At 47.8% G+C, this 22,188-nt stretch overlaps 1 protein-coding gene across 2 annotated transcripts in view; it reads left to right on the top strand.

Annotated features, from left to right (window-relative positions):
• The first annotated feature begins 7,421 nt into the window (after window positions 1–7,421).
• The window catches only part of ERN2 (endoplasmic reticulum to nucleus signaling 2), a 22,842-nt gene continuing 8,075 nt past the window's right edge, over window positions 7,422–22,188 (top strand). The window contains exons 1-13 of one of the 2 annotated variants that reach the window (XM_054452988.2): window positions 7,422–7,550; window positions 9,652–9,757; window positions 10,121–10,154; window positions 10,426–10,498; window positions 13,558–13,630; window positions 13,777–13,884; window positions 14,205–14,306; window positions 15,464–15,728; window positions 17,871–17,949; window positions 18,036–18,183; window positions 18,300–18,421; window positions 19,445–19,600; window positions 19,855–20,020. In XM_054452988.2, the coding sequence (XP_054308963.2) occupies window positions 7,458–7,550; window positions 9,652–9,757; window positions 10,121–10,154; window positions 10,426–10,498; window positions 13,558–13,630; window positions 13,777–13,884; window positions 14,205–14,306; window positions 15,464–15,728; window positions 17,871–17,949; window positions 18,036–18,183; window positions 18,300–18,421; window positions 19,445–19,600; window positions 19,855–20,020 (1,525 nt within the window). In that variant the 5' untranslated portion in view covers window positions 7,422–7,457. The remainder of the gene's footprint in view (window positions 7,551–9,651; window positions 9,758–10,120; window positions 10,155–10,425; window positions 10,499–13,557; window positions 13,631–13,776; window positions 13,885–14,204; window positions 14,307–15,463; window positions 15,729–17,870; window positions 17,950–18,035; window positions 18,184–18,299; window positions 18,422–19,444; window positions 19,601–19,854; window positions 20,021–22,188) is intronic. The other variant, XM_054452987.2, reaches the window with a different exon arrangement.

The raw sequence follows: 22,188 nt of genomic DNA, 5'->3' as shown, positions 1-22,188 counted from the left end.
GGTCTGACCTCAAATTCACCAGGATGGGGTTTTTTCCCCACCCTAATAAGCCTGAGGGTACTGCAGAAGACCAGGACATATTTCAGTCCTTCTCTCAACCGCATAAGACAGACACTCCCAGAGCGGCCGTTTATAGACCTCCCCTCAGGAATGCATTCCTTCCCCAGGGTATTAATTATTAATATTCCTTACTGGGAAAAGAATTTAGCGATATCTTCCCTACTTCCACGTCCATTTATAGGCTCTCTGCAAGAAGAAAAGTATGGCTCTATTCTGCCCAACCCCGCAGGCAGTCAGATCCTATGGCTGTCTTCTCTTGTTCCTGAAAATCACTGTTATTCTGTTCTTTTTCAAAGTGCACTGATTTCATATTGTTCAAACACACATGTTTTACAATAAATTTGTACAGTTAACACAATAGTGGTCCTGAGGTGACGTACATCCTCAGCTTACGAAGATAACAGGATTAAGAGATTAAAGTAAGACAGGCGTAAGAAATTATACAAGTATTAATTTTGGGAACTGATAAATGTCCATATTAAAATGAAATCTTCACAATTTATGTTCAGAGATTGAAGTAAAGACAGGCATAAGAAATTATAAAAGTATTAATTTGGGGAACTGATATATGTCCCTATTAAAATGAAATCTTCACAATTTATATTCCTGTGCCACGGCTCCAGCTGGTCCCTTCATTCGGGGTCCCTGACTTCCCGCAACAGTGGAGGGTGGGAGGAGGCAAAGGTTTAGGAAAAATAACTAATAGGTACTAGGCTTAATACCTGGGTGATGAAATAATCTGTACAGCAAACCCCCATGACACAAATTTACTTATATAACAAACCTGCACTTGTACCCCTGAACTTAGGATAAAAGTTAAAAAAAATTAGAAAGGATAAATAAATTGTGGCATATTCATGCAAAGTAACACTATACAGCAATGAGAATGAACTACAGCTACATATCTCACAAAAATAATACTAAAAAGGAAGCCAGACATTGAAGAGCACATGCTGTATGATTCCATTTATATAAAGATCAAAAACAGACAAAAATAATCTATGGTGTAAGAAGTCCAGGTAGAGGTTACTTTTGAAACAGGGCACAAGGAAATTTCTGGGGGAGTTGGTCAAGTTCTGTTTGTTGATCTGTGCACAAAAAACAGAACACAAACAATCACAGTCAAACAGATGTGTTCACTATAAGACCTGTGATTTTTGTACCTTCTGTAGGTATGCTATACTTCACCAAAAAATTTACTATAAAATACAAAATAAATTTTCCCATCTCCTAGCTCCTAGATCGTTCATGTAGTATTGTAAACCATCCTCAGAGAACTTTATTGTCTTATTTTTCACATTTACCTTTAATCCATTAGAATGTATTTTATATATTGCGGTAGGCAGGCTTCTAAGATGGCCCCAATGATTGTCACCTGCTGGTATTCATGACCTTGTGTCATCTCCTCCCTGTGAGTGGAGGCTGGAACTGGCTTCTGACAAATAGAATATAGCAAAGTTAGGCCAGGTGCAGTAGCTCATGCCTGTAATCCCAGTACTTTGGGAGGCCAAGGCAGGAGGATCACTTGAGGTGGGTTTGAGACCAGCCTGGCCAACAGGGTAAAACCCCATGTCTACTAAAAAAAAAAAAAATACAAAAAGTTAGCCAGGTGTGGTGGTGTGGGCCTGTAATCCCAGCTACTTGGGAGGCTGAGGCACGAGAATCACTTGAACCCGGGAGGCAGGGGTTGCAGTGAGCTGAGATCACACCACTGCACTTCAGCCTGGGCAACAGAGCCAGACTCTGTCTCAAAAAAAAAAAAAGGGGCAGGGGGGCTTAGAATATGTTAATAGGGTATCATTTCTGAGATTAGGTTACAAAAGACTGTGACTTCCACCTTGCCAGCATCTCTGCTTTCTCTCTCATCTCTCTCTCTCTCTCTGTGATGAATTAACTTGCAATGTTATATGCTGCCCTTTGGACAGGCCCACATGACAAGGAACCAAACAAGGGTGGACCAACACCTCTTAAGCAACTGAGGCCCTTAGTCCAACAGCCCACAAAGAAATGAATCCTGCCATCAACCACAGAGTGAGCCTGGAAGTGAATCCTTCCCCAGTCAACCCTTAAGATGAGTACAGCCCAGACAGACACCCTGATTGCAGCCTCACTAGACTTGCAGCACTGGGCCCTGCTAAGCCACGCCCACATTCTTGACCCACAGAACCTGCGGAAGAAGAACTGCTGTTGTTTAAAGCCAGCAATTTTGGGGGTACTTTGCTATGCAGCCATATTAAACTAATGCATGTGTGATATAAGAAAGAAATTTTATTTCTTACTGATAGATAGACAGTTATGCCAAGGATTCATCAAATAGTCCAATGAATTAAACCATCATCTTTAGCTGAGTGTGGTGGCGAGCACCAGTAGTCCCAGCTACTTGAGAAGCTGATGTGGGAGGATTGTGTGAGCCCAAATTTGAGGCTGCAGCAAGCTATGATCATGTCACTGCACTCCAGCCTGGGTGACAGAGCAAGACCCTATCTCTAAATAAATAAATAAATAATAAAAATATCATCTTTGACATTTATTAAATTATCACATATATTGATATTTATTTCTGGATTCTCTGTTCAATCCAACTCGTATATTTATTTATTTGTCAATTCCTGTGCTAAAATTATATTGATGCTGTGGTTTTGCAGTATGTTCTGATATCTAGTAAAAATAAGCCCCTTTCCGGCTGGGCACGGTGGCTCACACCTGTAATCCCAGCACTTTGGGAGGCCAAGGTGGGTGGATCATGAGGTCAGGAGATCGAGACCATCCTGGCCAACATGGTGAAACCCCGTCTCTACTAAAAATGCAAAAAAATTAGTTGGGCATGGTGGCAGGCACCTGTAGTCCTAGCTACTCGGGAGGCTGAGGCAGGAGAATGGCATGAACCTGGGAGGCGGAGGTTGCAATAAGCCGAGATCGCACCACTGCACTCCAGCCTGGGCAACACAGAGAGACTCCATCTCAAAAAAAAAAAAAAAGAAGCCCCTTTCCCATTTTTCTTTATTCTGACACTTTTCTTGACTGATCTCAAGCATTTATTTTATTTCAAATTCTTTATCTTTAATTTTTATGGGTATATAGTAGGTGTATATATTTATGGGGTACATGAGATGTTTTGACACAGGCATGCAATGTGAAATAAGCACATCAAGCATTTATTCTTGCATCTAATCTTTATTTTAGCCAATTTTTAAAACCTTGGATCAAAAGAATTACATTATACTTATATTTTAATTTGGGGAGAATTTTTTTGTTGTTTTTTGGGGGTTTTTTTGTTTGTTTTGTTGGGGAAAATTTTTTGTTTGCTTTTTGGATTTTGTTTTGTTTTGTTTTTGTTTTTAGAGACAGGGTCTCACTGTGTTACCCATGTTGGAGTGCAGTGGTGTCATTATTGCTCACTGCAGCCTCAAACTCCTGGGATCAAGTGATCCTCCCACTGCCGCCACATCCAGCTATTTTTAAATTTTTTTTGTAGAAACAGAGTCTCGCTATGTTGCCCAGGCTGGTCTCAAACTCCTGGCCTCAAGCAATCCTCCTGCCTTGGCCCCCCAAAGTGTTGAAATTACAGATGTGAGCCACCATGCCCAGCTTAATTCAGGGAGAATTAACATATTAATTATATAAAATCTTCCCACGCAGGAACATCCCTTTACATTTGTTCACATTTTGTTTTATGTCTTTCATAAGATTTTAAGGTTTTCTTTCTGTAGGTCCTGTGCCTTTCTACTTAAATTTATTCCTAAGCATTTTCCTTTCAGTGGTATTATGATTGGAATATTTTTTGTTTTCTATTCCTGTTTACTCTGTTGCTAGAATATGAGAAAAGCTATTGATGTGTGTATAGATCTAGAGATTTCAGAATCCTTGAGCACACACTGAGGTGCAGGGAAGAAATAGAATTTTATTTCTTTATAACTTTAGAAAATTTATCAACTTTGTAAAATTTTATAGAACTTCACAGACTTTATAAAATGTAACTTTTATTTTAAGCTCCCTTTGTGCCAGGTGGAAGAAATTCAATCCATCTGGCTCCTCCTAGCCTTTTTCAAGGCGGGTTTAAGTTCCGTGGAGCCTACACAGCACCAGCAGGCAAGAGGGCACGGGGGTCTGGTCACCATCTGTACGAGCGGGCGGCCCCTGAGATGCCAATGGCCTCTGCTGCATCGCCTGTCCTTCCCCTCTGAAGTCTCTCTCCTCCCTCTTTCCCTCCCTCTCTCTCTCTCCCTCCCTCCCCCACTCTCTCTGTCTCTCTCTCTCCCTATATAGGTATATATACACACACATACATACATGTATATATGTATGTATGTATGTATGTATATATACACATGTATATTTGAGCACATGTGTTCTCTCTCTGCCATTTTATTTTATTTTATTTTATTTTATTTTATTTTATTTTGAGATGGACTCTCACTCTGTCACCCAGGCTGGAATACAGCGTCGCGATCTTGGCTCACTGCAACCTCTGCCTCCCAGGTTCAAGCGATTGTCCCACCTCAGCCTCTTGAGTAGCTGGGACTACAGGTGTGAGCCACAACACCTATCCAGATATTTTCTTATTTAAATTTTTCTGAATGTTACAAAGTTTCTAGAATGTATATTGCTTTTATCATCACACACACACACACACACACACAATTTATTCCAGTTCATTTGCAGTTTGTATTTTATGCAAGTCAAATTTTTTGCATGAGAAATGACTGAATCCAAGCATAGTAAACACAATGTACATTTCAAAACAATGCAGAATGTACAAAATATAGAGCAGAAAGGAGGGTTCGTTCACACACTCAATAGCTTGGGTTAGGTTCTACAGTGGCAAACAATCACTTTTGTTATAAAGTTAGGACTACTGGGCCAATTTAGGGGTGTTGGAACAGCTAAGCATGAAAGAGCAACCAAGTAAACTAAAGACTTCATGATGTACATATTTATTTGTTTTTGTTTTGTTTTGTTTTTTATGTATTTATTTATTTTGAGACAAAGTCTCACTCTGTCGCCCAGACTGGAGTGCAATGGCGTGATCGTGGCTCACTGCAGCCTCCACCTCCTGGGTTCAAGCGATTCTCCTGCCTCAGTCTCCCAAGTAGCTGGAATTACAGGCATGCGCCATCACGCCCGGCTAATTTTTGTATTTTTAGTAGAGACAGGGTTTCACCATGCTGGCCAGGCTGGTCTCAAACTGCTGACCTCAGGTGATCCGCCCACCTCGACCTCCCAAATTGCTGAGATTACAGGCATGAGCCACCGTGCCCAGCCTGTTTTGTTTTTTAGAGACAGGGTCTCACTCCGTTGCCCAGGCTGGAGAGCAGTGGTGCTACCTGCAGCCTGGAACTCCTGGGATCAAGGGATCCTCCCACCTCAGCCTCCCAAGTAGCTGGGGCTACTAGTGCACACCAGTGTGCCTGGCTTATATTTTATTTTTTGTAGAGACTGAGGTCTTGCTACATTGCCCAGGCTACTCTTGAACTCCTGCTCTTGAACTCCTGGCATGGCTTAGTGTGAAATAACTTTCACAAAAATCCCAACCTGTTTCTAGGAAACCCAGCCTAAAACAGTGGTATAGTTCCTTCAGGTGGTCAGCTAGGAGGTCCAAGCTGGATAAGGACAAGGAAGGGGCTGACAGAGTGGGAGAGAGACTGTGAGATGAAGATACCGTGTAGGTCAGGGCACAGGGATAGGGAGAATGAAGGGGTGAAACTGTTGCATAGAGAGGAGACTGCAATCAGAGAAAGGGACGTTGGAACTAAGTGGTTCTGAGTGTGACAAGGGCCCACGACATAACGTGCAGTTGTGGCGTGGGGGATAAGGTCTCCAAAGAGGTACAGCCACTGAGAGGCTGCAATGCTGGCTAGGCGGTACCTTGGACATTGAAGACACCAAGGAGAGTGGCAGGATTTGTGGTGGAGATGAAGGCTAGGGGCCAAGCTACCAAGTTTTCAGTAACTGTGAGGGGATGATGACCAGGAGGGCCAAGGATGACAAAGAGGAGGAGGAGAAGGTGGCAGAGCTGGGCTGCATGACCCTCAAATTAGCAGGGATTTGTTTTTTATTTTTTTTTTTTTATTTTTATTTTTTACACAAGGATGAAGGAGACATGAATGAGTTGAAACTTGCAAACAGGGTGGACCTTACCTTCAAGGACCCTGGCAGGCCCTCTCTGAACAAAACTGGAGACATCTACCAGGAGCAAGGGTGGTCACGGCCATTAGAAGGTGGCCTTCCATGCGGCGTTGTCTTACATCTAAGGCATAGGAATCTCTAAGCTCTACGAAGACAGGGACCTCATCATCTTGTTCACCAGGCAGGCATGTCATAGCTTGTAATAAATGCATATTTATTGGCTGGGCACGGTGGCTTATGCCTGTAATCCCAGCACTTTGGGAGGCCGAGGTGAGCGGATCAACTGAGGTCAGGAGTTCGAGACCAGCCTGGCCAAAGTGGTGAAGCCCCATCTCTACTAAAAATACAGAAATTTGCTGGGCATGTTGGCCCACATTTTTAATCCCAGCTACTCCGGAGGAGAATTGCTTGGACCCAGGATGCGAAGGTTACAGTGAGACGAGATCGTGCCATTGCACTCCAGCCTGGGTGACAGGATCGAAACTCTGTCTCAAAAAATAAATACATGCATATTTATTTATTTATTTATTTTATTTTTGGAGACTGTGTCTCTCTCTGTCGCCCAGGCTGGAGTGCAATGGCACAGTTATAGCTCACTGCAGCCTTGCCTTCCTGGCTCAAGCGATCCTCCCCCCTCAGCCTCCGGAGTAGCTAGAACTACAGGTGGACATCACCACACCTGGCCAGTTTTTTTTGTAGAGATGAGGTCTCACTATGTTGCTGGTCTCCAACTCCTGGTCTCAAGTGATCCTCCCTCCTAGGCCTCCCAAAGTGCTGGGATTACAGAGGTGAGCCACTTACCTGCCCCGTAATAAATATTTATTGAACGAATGACTGAATTCACCAATTAATCTCTATTTCCTGATAGCCCAGCGGGATCCGCTGGTGCAGTGATGAAGAGCGCAGGCTTTGAGATCAGGCGGATCTGTATTGGGACTGCGGCTCTCAGCCTCCGCTTGTACCTGCGGTGCAGTGAGGACTCCAGGAGCTGATGATGAACCGGCACGGTCCTCGGCACATGGTAAGTTCTCCATAAGTGGGCTCAGTAAAATCCCTCTCCCAGGAAAGCGCCCCACCGTGTTTGGTGTGGTGCCTGGGAAGCGAGGATGCGGCTGGGAGTGTGATGAGAAGGGCGGGCGGGGATCGGCGAGGACTCCAGGCTGGGGTTGCAGGCCCAGCCAGGGGCGGAGTCTTCTCCGGGTCGGGCGGGGACAGAGCGCTCCCTTGGAGGCACCGAGGGACCTGGCCAGCCGTGCAGCTGCCCAGGCGCTATGGCGAGTGCGGCCAGGGGGTCGAGGCCGTGGCCCCGGCTGGGGCTCCAGCTCCAGTTTGCGGCGCTGCTGCTCGGGACGCTGAGTCCACAGGTGAGAGCCAGAGACCGACGCCAAGTTCCCAAAGTCGGGTCGCGGCGCGCAGGGGGCGGCGTCGCACCTGGGGCGAGGGCGCGGCGGAGCCACGGGGGCACCTCTCCCTCCCTCACGCCTGGGTGGTCCCAACTCGGCCCCGACGGAGTAAAAGCCTCCTGGGTTTGGGGAGCCGCCAGTTGCCCCCAACAAATACCTAGCTGGGGAGATCTGCCAGCGTGGAAAGGCAAGGGTAGACCGAGCACCCCGCCTCTTCTGCAGGGAGGGGTGTAGTCTGGGGGAGGGGGGCACCCGGGCACGAAAGCCAGGCCCCTTAAAACTTCTGGGGATCCTGGCTTCCTTTGAAAATATGATTGACTTTAGGGCCCTCTGCTGAGAAATGCGCCTGCACGCCCAGTTTTGCAATTTCAGAGGCTTTACAATGCGGTCCCCTTACCCATGGCTGCACCCCAAGTTCAGAACCTATGGGAGAAATGAGCTGGGAGTGTCAGTATCTGCTCCCACGGTGCCAGGAGTAGGAGAGTCTTACAGAAATGCAGCCAGGAGGCAAAAGTCGCCTGGCCTAAGAATCCAGGTGTCCCGCCTGGAGCCCCCATGGGGCAAAAGCGATCAGGTAGAATTAGGCACCTCTCATTCCCAGCTTCCACCTCATGGGTCCACCTCATGGTTGCCAGCTAAGAATGCAAGCCCAGTGTGGCCAGATCGGGTGTCTCCGGAAAAATTAGAAATGAGAAAGATTTGAAATCTTGGTTTTTTTTTGTAGAAATCATCAAATTTTTTTAAAAATTGGCAGCTAATTGAAAAATTTTTAAGCACTAGATGGTCAAATAAAATTCATTTCTGGGCAACCAATCTGCAGCCTCTTCTCCAGACCATTCTCCCTCCTGCCATGCTGCAGATGACAAAATTGAAGCCCAGAAAGAAAGAGGGGCTAGCAGATAATTTCCTGACTCTCCACTCAACACCAGTGGCTCAGCCCCAAACCCGAGGGTCCTGAAGCAGGATGTGGCCACAAAGGCCACATTCTAGAGCCCATAGGGGTGCGGCTGGGCCACCCGGATGTTAGGCCTCCTGCTGGGAGCTCAGCCTCACCCTGTTTGCTCAAGGAGGGACTGAAGCAGGTGAGTGAGCCCAGGAGCGCCAGATGTAAGTACGGGTGGCTCCAGCCCCCCCTCCCAAGGGCACCCCCCAGCCTTGGGTCAGGGGACCCACTGGAGCCTGGCACCAAAACCAGCTGGGCTGGTTTGGGGAGGCAGAAAGGGGCATCCCAAAAGAGGTAGACATTGTGGCAGAGGAAAAAGAGGCCAGGCATAGGAATCAGAGGGATAGCAACTCAAGTCCTTAGTTTTGCCACTTATTATCTCTGTGGCATTATGCCAATGACCTAACCAATGACCTAACTTTCCTGAGCCTCAGTCTCCCTCCTCTGTAGAATGGGAAAACTAATAATACCAGTCTTAGAATGGGTGCAGTGGCTCATGCTTGTAATCCCAATAGTTTGGGAGGCTGAGGCAGGAGGACCGCTTGAGGCCAGGAGTTCCAGACCAGCCTAGACAACATAGCAAGACCCCATCTCTACAAAAAAAAATACAAAAATTAGCCAGGTGTGATGACACACACCCATAGTCCCAACTACTTGGGAGGCTAAGGTGTGAGGATCAGCTGAGCCCAGGAGTTTGAGGTCACAGTGAGCTATGACTGTGCCACTTCATTCCAGCCTGGGCAATAGAGCAAGACCCTGTCTTATATTAAAACAACAAGAACAATAACAAAAAGAAACAAAACAAACAATTAAGTCATTTTGTAAAGGCCTTTAGTCTTCTTTGGAAAACCAGAATGAATTGAGGAAGGAGGTAAGTAATTGGGAATTTAAATACATTGGGAGCCAAAACCTCCCCTCAGAAGCCCCCAGCTCCCACTATAACCCCTCTCTAGGGTTAAAGAGATGATGAGTGACACCAGCACGTTCCCCAATCACCCTTCTTCCCCTGCTGCGTCCCCATCTGGGGGAAGGGGAGTCATGGCCAACCCTGCTTGGGACAGGAGCAAAGGGTGGTCCCAGACCCCTCAGAGAGCTGACTTTGTCTCTACCCCCTCGCAGGTTCATACTCTCAGGCCAGAGAGCCTCCTGCTGGTGTCCACCTTGGATGGAAGTCTCCATGCACTGAGCAAGCAGACAGGGGACCTGAAGTGGACTCTGAGGGACGGTGAGCAAGAGGCGGTCCCTCCTCCCTCCTTGGGCCCATAGATTGGTGAAGGGGGAGTCACTGTGGCATAGAGAATAAGAACATGGGCTCTAGAATCCAATAAGCTGGTATCTACAGGCAGCTTCACTGCTTACCAGCTGTGTGGCCTTGAGAAACTCACCTTACCTCTCTGATCCTCAACATCCTCATCTGTAAAATGGGGCAAAGGATATAACCCTATCTGACAGAGTTTTTGGGAAGATGGCATTACATTCACGACAAGTGCTTGACATTACAGTCATGCCATAGCTCAGTGAATATCAGCTGTGCTTTTCAGTGGAGTCTGGAGGGAGCTGCTTATGTTCTGTGTCCCTGTCCCTGCAGACCCCGTCATCCAAGGACCAATGTACGTCACAGAGTAAGTGAACCTGGGGCCTTTTAAGGAGGAGGCTGCTGGGAGATGGGGGACTCACAGTTGTCTGGAGAGAGTTTGTATGTGGGGCAGGGACATGTTGGAAATAAGGGAAGAGAATTGGCTCTGGATGTGATATGGGGGAGGGTCTTGGAGCCCCATGGTGTTTCCTACAAGAACAGGCTCCTAGTAGCTGAGAAGTTGGAGGGAATTTGGATCCTTCATGAAACTGGGGGGCAAGCATCCATTGGTCTCCTTGTTTCTCTCTGCTCCACAGAATGGCCTTTCTCTCTGACCCAGCTGATGGCAGCCTGTACATGTTGGGGACCCAAAAACAACAGGGATTAATGGTTTGTATCCCATGGTGTTCAGGAATGGGTGAGGGCCAGGGCTTTCGTCAGCTGGAGCACTGAGAGGTGGAGAAGCAGTATGGTCAGTATCTCCTGTCCTGCAGAGGATGTAAGTCAGGACTCAGCACATTGTGAGAAGGCTGTCTGAGGGACCTGTTGAAAGGGTGGTAAGGGGAGGTCTGGCTGTGTCTGCGGGCAATCTGACTATCAAGCTGGAAGTATCCCAGGGCCTTCTCCAGGACTCTGAGGGCTTTAAAGAAAAATGTATATACCAGTTAGCTTTTGCTAAATAAAAATCAACCCAAAACTCAAGAGCTTAAAACTAAAACATCACCTAAATTTGTTCAACTCAGAATTTGGTGAGATGACAATTTAGGCTGGGCTCAGCACAGTGGTTCTTCTGCTGGTCTTGACTGAACTTGTTCATGCATGTGTGGTCAGCTGCTAGTCAACTGGATGGCTGTGTTTCTGAAAGTTGGTTGGTAGTTGGCTGGTTTTTGGCAGGGGTGGCTGGGCCATGTGTCTCTTATCCCTAGCAGGCAAGCCTAGGCTTGTTCACATGATAGCAACAAGGGACCCCAAAGCAGCAATACATAAGCACTTTTCAAGCTTTTGTTTGTGTCACATTTGCTAATGGCTCATCAGCCGAAGCAGGTCACATGGCCAAGCTGAGAATCCAGTGGTGAAAAAACAGATTCCATCCTTTATGGAAGGAGCTGAAAACTCACCATGTGAAGGGACACAGACACAGACATGAATACAAGATGAAAAGCAATCTGTGGCCATTTTTTGCAATCTTCCACATCAGGACTCTGAATGGGGTGGAATGTGCTTTGTCAGAATTCCTTTTTTTAAATTTAAACAAATTTTTTAAAGACAGCATCTCATTATGTGTCCAGGCTAGAGTGCAGTGGTACGATCACAAGGCTCACTGCAGCCTCAAATTTCTGGCCTCAAGCGATCCTCGCACCTCAGTATCCTGAGTAGCTGGAACTACAGGTACACACCACCACACCCAGTTCTTTGTCAGAATTCTAACCATGTCAGGTGAAGCCTGCTAGAAAAGTCTTAAGTATATGATTTAGGAAGGTGAAGTGATAAGAAATTTTAGTGTGAATCAGGCAAGGTCTCAGCTGCAAACACATGGCATACTCAAATAGAATAGTTTGAGGACATTTTGTTACAAGTGTGAGCAGAGTATAGGAAACCACAAGGGATAGTCCAGTATATTAGTTCATTCTTGCATTGCTATAATAAAAAAAAATACCTCAGACTGGGTAATTTATAAGAAAGTAGGTTTCATTGACTCATGGTTCTACAGGCTGTACAAGAAGTGTAGTAGCTTCTGCTTCTGGAGAGACCTCAGGAAACTTACAATCATGGCAGAAGGCACGAAGGGGAAGTAGGCATGTCTTACATGCCCAGAGCAGGAGCAAGAGAGAGAAAGGGAAGAGGTGCCACCCACTTTTAAACAACCAGATCTTGTGAGAACTCTATTACAAGAACAGCACTGGCTGTGCACGGTGGCTTATGCCTGTAATCCCAGCACTTTGGGAGGCCGAGGTAGGCAGATCACCTGAGGTTAGGAGTTTGAAACCAGTCTGGCCAACATGGTGAAACCCCGTCTCTACCCAAAAATACAAAAATTAGCCAGATGTGGTGGCACGTGCCTGCAGTCCCAACTGCTTGGGAGGCTGAGGCAGAAGAATCGTTTGTACCCGGGAGGCAGAGGTTGCAGCGAACCAAGATCGCACCACTGCACTCCAGCCTGGACAACAGAGTGATGCCATGTCTCCAAAAAAAAAAAGAACAGCACCAAATGGAGAAATCTGGCCCCATGATCCAATCACCTCCCACCAGGCCCTACCTCTAACAATGGGGATTGCAATTCAACAAGTGATTTGTGTGGGGACACAAATCCAAAGCATATCATGCAGTAGCCTTTGGTTTGTGACAGTGGGGTGACATTATCAGCCCTAATTCTGGAGGCTAGGAGGGAGCAGCTACAGCAGCCTGGAGCTGGAGAGAGCTGTCCCGAGAGCACCACCCGATGGGACCTCAGGGCTTCGGTGGAGGGATACAGCCAGCCCGTGGGGACTTTGTGACAAGGACAGCAGGGCATACTCTGATCTCACCCTGTCCCCATTATCCAAACCCAGCAGGAAGCCAGAGCACATGGTGCCCACAGACATAACCCAGACAGGCCCAGCTTTGGGGAGAAAGCAGAGCAGAGAAGGGTGGAGGATGGAGCTCCACTCCTAGCCAGCATCAGGCTATGGTCTCCTTTATTCTAGAACAACTCCTTCACTTCTGTGAGTCTCTCATGGCTGTTGACAGTTTTGAAGTATTCGTGTGAGTTGTTTTGGATTTTTGGAATTAAACTCCCCACTTGATGTGTGTGCGGGTTTTTTTTTGTTTGTTCGTTTCATTTTATTTTGTTTAGAGACAGAATCTCACTCTATCGCCTCGGCTGGAGTGCAGTGGCACAATCATAGCTCACTGCAGCCTTGAACTCCTGGGCTTAAGCGATCCTTCTGCCTCAGCCTCACAAGTAGCTGGGACTACAGGCACACGCCACCATGCTCAGCAAGAGACAAGGTCTCACCGTGTTGCCCACACTGGTCTTGAATTCCTGGGCTCAAGCGATCCTCCTGCCTCAGCCTCCCAATGTGCTGGGAGTACAGGCATGAGCCAGCATGGCCGCCCCAGTGCAAGTTTTTGAGGAGGAGGTCAGGTCAGGCCAGGAGCAAGTGGCTCTCGTGGTACCTTGACACTGGGTGTGGGAATTTCTGCATTTCCTCAAGAGGCTGTGTAGCAAAATGATTCAGTGTGCTGGCTCTGGAGCCTGACTGCCTGGGTTCAAGGCCAGACTCTGCCATTTAGTAGCTGTGTGACATTAGCCAAGTTACATGGCCTCTCCAAGCCCCAGTTTCCTTACCTAAAAAGTGGAAATGATAGTAATACCTGTTAACTGGTTGCTATGGAAATTGGCTCACCTGGCAAAGTGAGCACTGTGTGTTTCTGCTCTTACTCCTTCCTGGAAATTTTCCCTCTCCTAGAAACTGCCATTCACCATCCCTGAGCTGGTTCATGCCTCTCCCTGCCGCAGCTCTGATGGGGTCTTCTACACAGGTGAGCATCTCTTCAGCCTGTGGGGTCCAGTTTCAGCCAGCAGAGGTAGGGATCTAAGTCGTGACAGGCTAATTAGGCACAAGAGTGGCAAGGCCACACCTCTTCCCATGCCAACTTGAGAGCTAACACACTTTCCACCTCCACAGGCCGGAAGCAGGATGCCTGGTTTGTGGTGGACCCTGAGTCAGGGGAGACCCAGATGACACTGACCACAGAGGGTCCCTCCACCCCCCGCCTCTACATTGGCCGAACACGTGAGTCGGGCCCCAGCTGTTCCTCAAGCGCTGGGCAGCCTCCCCTTTTGCTCTGCTGAGATCTGGCTGTGGCTAACCAAGTTGAATTCAGGACAGTCAGTCTGTTAGTCATCAACAAACATTCTACAGAGCACTGAACTAGGAGCCAGGGATAGAGCTGTAAACAAGACAGCTCCAGTCTGCCACTGTGATGTTCACAGGCTTCCAGGTCTCTAGGCTGTGTGCTCAGGAAACCCTCACTCCTACAAGATAAATGGCCCCTGGGGTTGGAGGGAGCATTACATGGACGTTCCTGGTAATCTTGCTTCTGGGATCCCCAGAGTATACGGTCACCATGCATGACCCAAGAGCCCCAGCCCTGCGCTGGAACACCACCTACCGCCGCTACTCAGCGCCCCCCATGGATGGCTCACCTGGGAAATGTGAGTTCCACCTTTCTCTGGTCCCATCTTGGAGCAAGGTCCCCAACCCAGGGAACCCTGAACATCATCCATGACCAGTTCCCAGCCACATTTTGACCCACTTGACCTCTCCAGGAACCCCATATACTAAATGGCACACCCCTGATGGCTGACCCCAAGTGGCTCCCTCGACACCCAGACTGACCCTCCTGACCAATCCCTCAACCTGCTAACTCTTCTATACTACAAGTGGCCCCAACAGGGTAACCCTGGATGACTTCCCACATCCAGAGTGACCCCAAACAGCCCCTGAGCAATCTCTGCGTGTCCTAACTGACCCCAATATATAACCCCTGAAAGCTGACCCTAAGTAGCCTCTTCCATAGACTGACTCCCCAGGTGACCCTGACCAGTCCCCACCATTTTTTGTAAGATGAGGTCTCAGTCTGTCACCCAGGGTGGAGTGCAGTACCGTGATCACAGCTTACCATAGCCTCCAACTCCTGGGCTCCAGTGATCCTCTATCCTCAGCCTCCTGAATAGCTGGGACTGCAGGTGTGTACCACCAAGCCCAGCTCATCTTTTAATTTTTTTGTAGAGATGGGGTCTTGCTATGTTGCCCAGGCTGGTCTCAAAGTGTTGCCTTGGCTTCCCAAAGTGCTGGGATTACGAGCATAAGCCACCACACCTGGCCCACCACCTTGATATTATGACTGATACCCAACTGCCTGAGTGACCTTACAGGTGCCCCTAAGGCCTCCTCAAGCCCTGATTCCATCATTCTGCATGAGACCCTACACAGGTCACCTCAGCAGAGGTGAGGTCACCTACTTGCCCCAACTGACCCCTCTCACACTCTAAGTGACTCTCAAGTGACCCAAATGCCTCCAGGCCACCCTGATTGATCCATGCTAGGTGACCATATGTTGACCATGAGCAATACCCCACCATCCTAAGTGACCCAAACTGACTCCCACACATCTGAGTCACCTTTGAATGACCCTGACTGATGGCCTCGTTTTCAAAGTGACTCCATGAACTCCAACGAATCTTCTCATGTCCTGATAACCCTCCATGTGATCTCCACACACCAGAGTAACCCCTCACCCAGAGGGCCCACCGTTGGACCCTCTTAGAAGAGCTTCCAACCACATCTCCCCAGCCACCTTTCTCAACAGACATGAGCCACCTGGCATCCTGTGGGATGGGCCTGCTGCTCACTGTGGACCCAGGAAACGGGACGGTGCTGTGGACACAGGACCTGGGCGTGCCTGTGATGGGTGTCTACACCTGGCACCAGGATGGCCTGCGCCAGCTGCCGCATCTCACGCTGGCCCGAGACACTCTGCATTTCCTCGCCCTCCGCTGGGGCCACATCCGACTGCCTGCCTCAGGTCCCCAGGACGCAGCCACCCTCTTCTCTGCCTTGGATACCCAGCTGCTGTAGGTGTTTGTGCCTGGGGCCCAGGGAGGGAGCCATCTGGGAGTGTTGCAACCCGGGTCTGATGGCCAGGCAAGATGTTCAGCTGTGACACACCAGTACAGCTGAACCAGGGGTCAAAACATTTCAAATTGGTTACTTACCCAACTGATTGGTAAATAACCAGTGTCCTGTGCTACCCTCCAAGTGTCCCTGGGAACCCCTGGGTAGCCCCCACTGTTCAGCAACTCATAGGGTAAGATCTGGCCTAGGAGGGTGTATTAGTCTGTTTCATGCTGCTGATAAAGACATACCCAAGACTGGGAAATTTACAAAAGAAAGAGGTTTAACTGGACTTTCAGTTCCACGTGGCTGGGGAAGCCTCACAATCATGGCAGAAAGCAAGGAGGAGCAAGTCACGTCTTATGTGGATGAGGGCAGGCAAAGAGAGGAGCTTGTACAGGGAAACTCCCCCTTATAAAACCATCAGATCTTGGGAGACTTATTCACTATCACGAGAACAGCATGGGAAAGCCCTCATGATTCAATTTCCTCCCACCGGGTCCCTCCCACAACACATGGGAATTCAAGATGAGATTTTGGTGGGGACACAGCCAAACCATATCAGAGGGGGACTCCAGGTCTTAATCTGTTCTGGTTGGTAGGAGCTGTGCCTTCTGGATTGTTAAATACTTTAAATAACAACCTTATTGCATCTAACACCTTAGTGTCCCCATCTTGAGAAACCAGTAGGCAGCTTGGGAAACTCAGGGATCATCTATTCATTCCATTCATTCTGCAAATATTAATTGAGCACTTACTGTGTGCCAGTCTCACTAGAGTCTGGGAGTACAATAGCAAATAACCCAGCCATTGTTCCTGCCTCAGGAACCCGAGTCTAATGGGAGAGACAGATATGTAAAGAGACTATTGCAACCTGATATGATAAAGGATGAGATGAGAGTAGTATAAGATGCAGTGGGAATGTATAGGAAGAGTACCCACATCAAGACTGGGGACAGGAGGCAGTCATGGAAAGCTTCCTGGAGGAAGGAACATCTAAATTGAAACCTAAAAAATGAATAGGAAATGAGAAAGATGAGAGAGCATAGAATTCAGGGAACAGGAAAAAATTAAATAAGACCGAAATACAGACCTAAGAAAGGAGTAGAGTCTGAGATTATAAGCTAAGAAGAGATCTTGTAGGATCATTTAAAGGGCTTGGACATTTTCTCCTAAAGTTAAAAAGTCACTAGAGAGTTTTAAGGAAGGAAGTGATTTGATCATATTTTCATTTTAGAAAGAATATCTTAGAGTGGTATATGGAAAGAAGTGGACCATTCATGGAATATTGATTTGTTCAGGCAAGAAATGAAGATACTTTATACTAGAGCAGAAACTAGAGAGAGGAAAATAAGTGGAGTGTAAGATGTATTAGAAGGAAGAACCAGTAAAAATTTGGTGACTAGGGAGTTTGATTATTGTGAACAAGGAGTCAAAGATCATGCTTAGGTTTCTAGAAGCAAGTGGGTACTGTCATTTTCAGAGGCAGGGAACACTAGAGGAGGTGGGGGAGAAGGAGGAAGAAGTAAAGAATGATGTGATGAGTTTATATTTAGAAAATTGAGCTCTTGAAGGAGGTCTGGGTTAGACACAGATTTGAAATCATGACTATAGAACATGTATCAGCTTTATAGCTTTAGCTTCATAACAAATTGCCCCAAAACAGAGAACTTAAAAAACAACAATTTATTATTTTTCAAGATTCTGTGGGTCAGCTGGGGTGGGTGGTTTTTCTGCAGTCTGCTCATGGCTTGGTTGAGTCTGGAGAATCTAGGATGGCCTCACTCACCTATCTCGTAGTTGATGGACTGTTTGGCCTATGGGGGATTAAAGAGGTCTCTCACACCCCAGCAGGCTAGCCTGGGTTTTCTCCCACGGTAGTCTCAGGGTCTAAAGAAAAATGCATAAGGAAGTCTGAAGGCACAAGCACTTTTCAAGCCTCTCCTTATGTCACATTTGCTGTTGTCTAAATGATGAAAGCAAGTCTCATGGCTAAGCGAGTCAATGTGAGAGGGAAATATACAAGGGCATGAGTACCTTCATAACTGAAACTACCCATCACCAGCATTCATTCTTCTCTTCTTTTTCTTCTCTCCCGCTAGGATGACGCTGTATGTGGGGAAGGATGAAACTGGCTTCTATGTCTCTAAAGCACTGGTCCACACAGGAGTGGCCCTGGTGGTAAGAAGTGGTCTCTGAGTGGGCTGGAAAGAGGATGAATGGGAGAAGAACCTCCCTCACTCATGGCTCTCCATCTTCTGCCATAGCCTCGTGGACTGACCCTGGCCCCCGCAGATGGCCCCACCACAGATGAGGTGACACTCCAAGTCTCAGGAGAGCGAGAGGGCTCACCCAGCACTGCTGTTAGATATCCCTCAGGCAGTGTGGCCCTCCCAAGCCAGTGGCTGCTCATTGGTGAGATCCTCTGGCTCAAATTGGGAGTAGATGAAGATAAAGAACCTGTGAGCCCAGCTTCTGAGCTGGAAAGCTAAAGTCCCCTTCAGCCTGATGGCTTTTGCCCCCCACCTTAGGACACCACGAGCTACCCCCAGTCTTGCACACCACCATGCTGAGGGTCCATCCCACCCCGGGGAGTGGAACTGCAGAGACAAGACCTCCAGAGAATACCCAGGCCCCAGCCTTCTTCTTGGAGGTCAGTGCTGGAAGGGCAGAGAGTGGGGGATAGGGAGGCCCCAGCAGATGGGGGAATAGCCCTTGGACCTTTTCCTCAGGCTGCTAAGAATAACAATCGGGGGTGGGGCAATTGACCTCACACAATTTCCCAGAAGACAAACTTTTTGTTGTTGTTGTTACTGCCAGAAACACGTTAGAAGTGTCTAAAAGTGGCTGGGCATGGTGATTCATGCTTATATTCTCAGCACTTTGGGAGGTCAATGTGGGAGGATGGATGGCTTGAGGTCAGGAGTCTGAGACCAGCCTGGGTAATATAGTAAGACCCCATCTCTACAAAAAAATAAAAATAAAAAATTAGTGGGGAATGGTTGTGTGCACCTGTAGTCCCAGCTACTCAGGAGGCTGAGGTGGGAGGATCGCTCAAGCCCAAGAGTTTGAGGCTGCAGTGAGCTATGGTCACACCACTGCACTGGATAACACAGTGAGACCCTGTCTCTTACAAAAAAAAAAAAAAAAAAAAGGACATTGACTGTTTAAATCATGAAACGTAGGTCACATTTTCTTTATTCTTCTTCAGTGTAAAAATTGTAAAATATTCACTGAAGACAAAAACTATAAAAGCATGTGCTCCTGGGAGCGGTTTGGACCAAAATCACTAGTAAGTAGCTCAAGGTTAGAAGGAACAGCCATGGCCTAGAGCAATAATTCTCAAATCCGGTTGCTCATCAGAATCACCTGGGAGCCCACTCCAGCGCTAACGCATTTAGGATCTCTGGAGGTGGATATCTATATTTTTAGTGACATTCCAAGAGTACCTGTATTTTTTAGTGACATCCCATGAAACGCTGGTCATTGGGTAGGTTTAGAAAACCATTCTGGGCAACATGATGTTTCAGCACTGTGGAGAGTGCCACGTTTCCCACCATACACAGACCACTCACTGCCCCTTCAGCTAAGCCCAGCCCTATGCTGGGTGCTGAAGAAAAGTTAGGGGTTCCCTGGTGGAAGGAGGTGCTAAAAGTGAAGGGCCCTTTATCCCCAGCTATTGAGCCTGAGCCGAGAGAAACTTTGGGACTCTGAGCTGCATCCAGAAGAAAAAACTCCAGACTATTACCTGGGGCTGGGACCCCAAGACCTGCTGGCAGCTAGCCTCACTGCTGTCCTCCTGGGAGGGTGGATTCTCTTTGTGATGAGGCAGGTAGGCCCACCGCCCTGACCTCAGTTCTATCTGGGGACAATGCTGCTTCTCCTCTCTGAGACCACTCAGCAACTCTCTCCCTCTACCCAGCTCTGACTTTGCCCCCTGCCTCCCTCCCAGCAGCTCCCCAGGCCCCTGCAATCTTGCTCTGTAAGTTCATGCTGCCTGGTGAGGCCATCTCAGTCACAGATACTGGGCCCATCACGGGGCAGGGCGTGGCCAGGACAAAGCTCTCTTAGGCTCTCATGTTACAGCAGCAGCCGCAGGTGGTGGAGAAGCAGCAGGAGACCCCCCTGGCATCTGCAGACTCTGCTCACATCTCCCAGGATGCCCAGTCCCTGAACTCAGGGGCCACCCGGAGGAGCCAGAAGAGGCTTCAAAGTCCCTCGAAGCAAGCCCAGCCACTCGACGACCCTGAAGGTGAGCTTGAGTAAACAAGACAGGGCAGTCAGGAACAGAGAAAAGCAAGGGGCAGATTTAACTGCAAAGCTGGTTTATTAAAAGCCACTATAGTGGGGTGGTTAGGTCTACATGAATTAAAAAGAGTGTTTTGAGTAGAGCCTCCTATGTAATTGAGCACTCTAGGAGTGTCTGCTGTCATTTTTTCATCATTATTTCTTTGGAGACAGGATCTTGCTCTGTTGCCCAGGCTGGAGTGCAGTGGCACAATCATAGCTCACTGCAGCCTCAAGCTCCTAGGCTCAAGAAATCCTCCTTCCTCAGCCTCTCAAGTAGCTGTGACTACAGGCATAAACCACCATGCCCAGCTAATTTTAAAGTTTTTGGGTTTTTTTTGTTTGTTTGTTTGTTTTTTTGCAGAGATTGGGTCTTGCTATGTTGCCCAGGCTGGTCTTGAACTGATGTCCTCTAGCGATCCTCCCACCTCAGCCTCCCAAAGTGCTGGGATTACAGGCATGAGTCACCATGCCCAGCTCATTATTGTATTATTATTTTCAAGGAACCTGGGTGTAGATAAAACTGGGTATAGATCTAAGGCTGCTCTCTGTTTACCTCTTCTGAGCTCAGTTTTTTCGTTTGTCAAATGGGAATAATAATATCCAGCTCATTACATCATCTCATCATGAGAAGTCACAATCATTATTATTAAATAATACTTAGGTAATATTAATATTCATGTTAAAATGATGTTATATTTGGGAACAGTAATAGTAAATGACCTTTGTACAATTTAGTACCTTTTATTTTTTAAGCGCTTTTCTTATCTTTTCTCAATTTAGTCCTTAAAGACTAAAGCCCTTTTAGGTTGGGCACGGTGGCTCACACCTGTAATCCCAGAACTTTCAGAGGCCAAGGTGGGGACTGCTTAAGGCCAGGAGTTCGAGACCAGCCTGGGCAACACAGGGAGACCCCGTCTCTACAAATAATACAAACAATTCGCCGGGTGTGGTGGTGTGCACCTGTAGTCCCAGCTACTCAGGAGGCTAAGGCAGGAGGATTGCGTGAGTCCAAAAGGCCAAGGCTGCAGTGAGCTGTGAACCTTTCAAGGTTCCTCTGGCATCTGGAATGTTCCGGGGGCTTCTTGCATGCCTTTACCAATCAGCCCAGGCTACTTCTGCTTGATTGGCTCTGGGCTAGGCTCATGTTTTTGGTTGTCTTTGTGAACTTGTGCTGGCACCTTCTAGTCACTGCTCAAGCCACTTCCTCATACCTTGGCCCCACCCTGCCATCACCTTCTCAGGCGGAAGTCTATGCCACACGTGGCTTGATACTCCAGTGCTGTTTGCAATGTCCGCCTCTGTGGTCACTGTGCCTTAGCCCAGAGGAAAACAGCTCCCCTTCCTCAGGGGTCAGCTCTTTTAGAGGGCCCTGCAGCAGGATTTCCTGAGCCCTGAGCTGTTGTAGTTTTTGTCATTTTACTGGCCCTGGGTGGGTCCAAGTAATACTCACCCCACTGTACCCCAAAACGCCCATCTCCCTGGACCTTCTGACTCAAGTTGAGTCTGGCTCGTCTTTACCTGGACAACCAGGACTCCATCTTTCCCCAGGGTCATTCTTGTCAAAGTCCTCAGGGACTGTTTTATGGTTCACAAAACACAGTGGAGTCACAGCCAACTTTCATTTAACTTGAATAAATTTGGCCGGGCACGGAGGCTCATGCCTGTAATCCCAGCACTTTGGGAGGCCAAGGCAGGGGGATCACTTGAGGTCAGGGGTTTGAGACCAGCCTGGCCAATGTGGTGAAACCACATCTCTACTAAAAATACAAAAATGAGCCTGGTGTGGTGGTGGGTGCCTGTAGTTCCAGCTACTGGGAGGTAGCTGAGGTACAAGAATTGCTTGAACCCAAGAGGCAGAGGTTGCAGTGAGCCAAGATTGCGCCACTGCACTCCAGCCTGGGCAACAGAGCAAGACTCTGCCTCAAAACAAAACAAAACCCACAAAAACCCACAAAAAACAAAAACAAAAACTTACACAAATTCATCTACATGTGTTTGGCTGGGCCTCCCTCAGGACCTCTGGCTGCATCATGTATTCAATAACAAGTGGATGCAATCCAGCCTGAACCAGAGATAACATTTCTATAGCACTTACTGTATACCAGGCTATACCAGGCACTGTTCTGAATC

Source organism: Pongo pygmaeus, chromosome 18 (genome assembly GCF_028885625.2).
Source record: "Pongo pygmaeus isolate AG05252 chromosome 18, NHGRI_mPonPyg2-v2.0_pri, whole genome shotgun sequence".
NCBI classification, from domain to species: domain Eukaryota; kingdom Metazoa; phylum Chordata; class Mammalia; order Primates; family Hominidae; genus Pongo; species Pongo pygmaeus.
The sequence above is the reverse complement of the archived record's forward strand: the minus strand, read 5'-3'. Positions and strand labels throughout refer to the sequence as shown.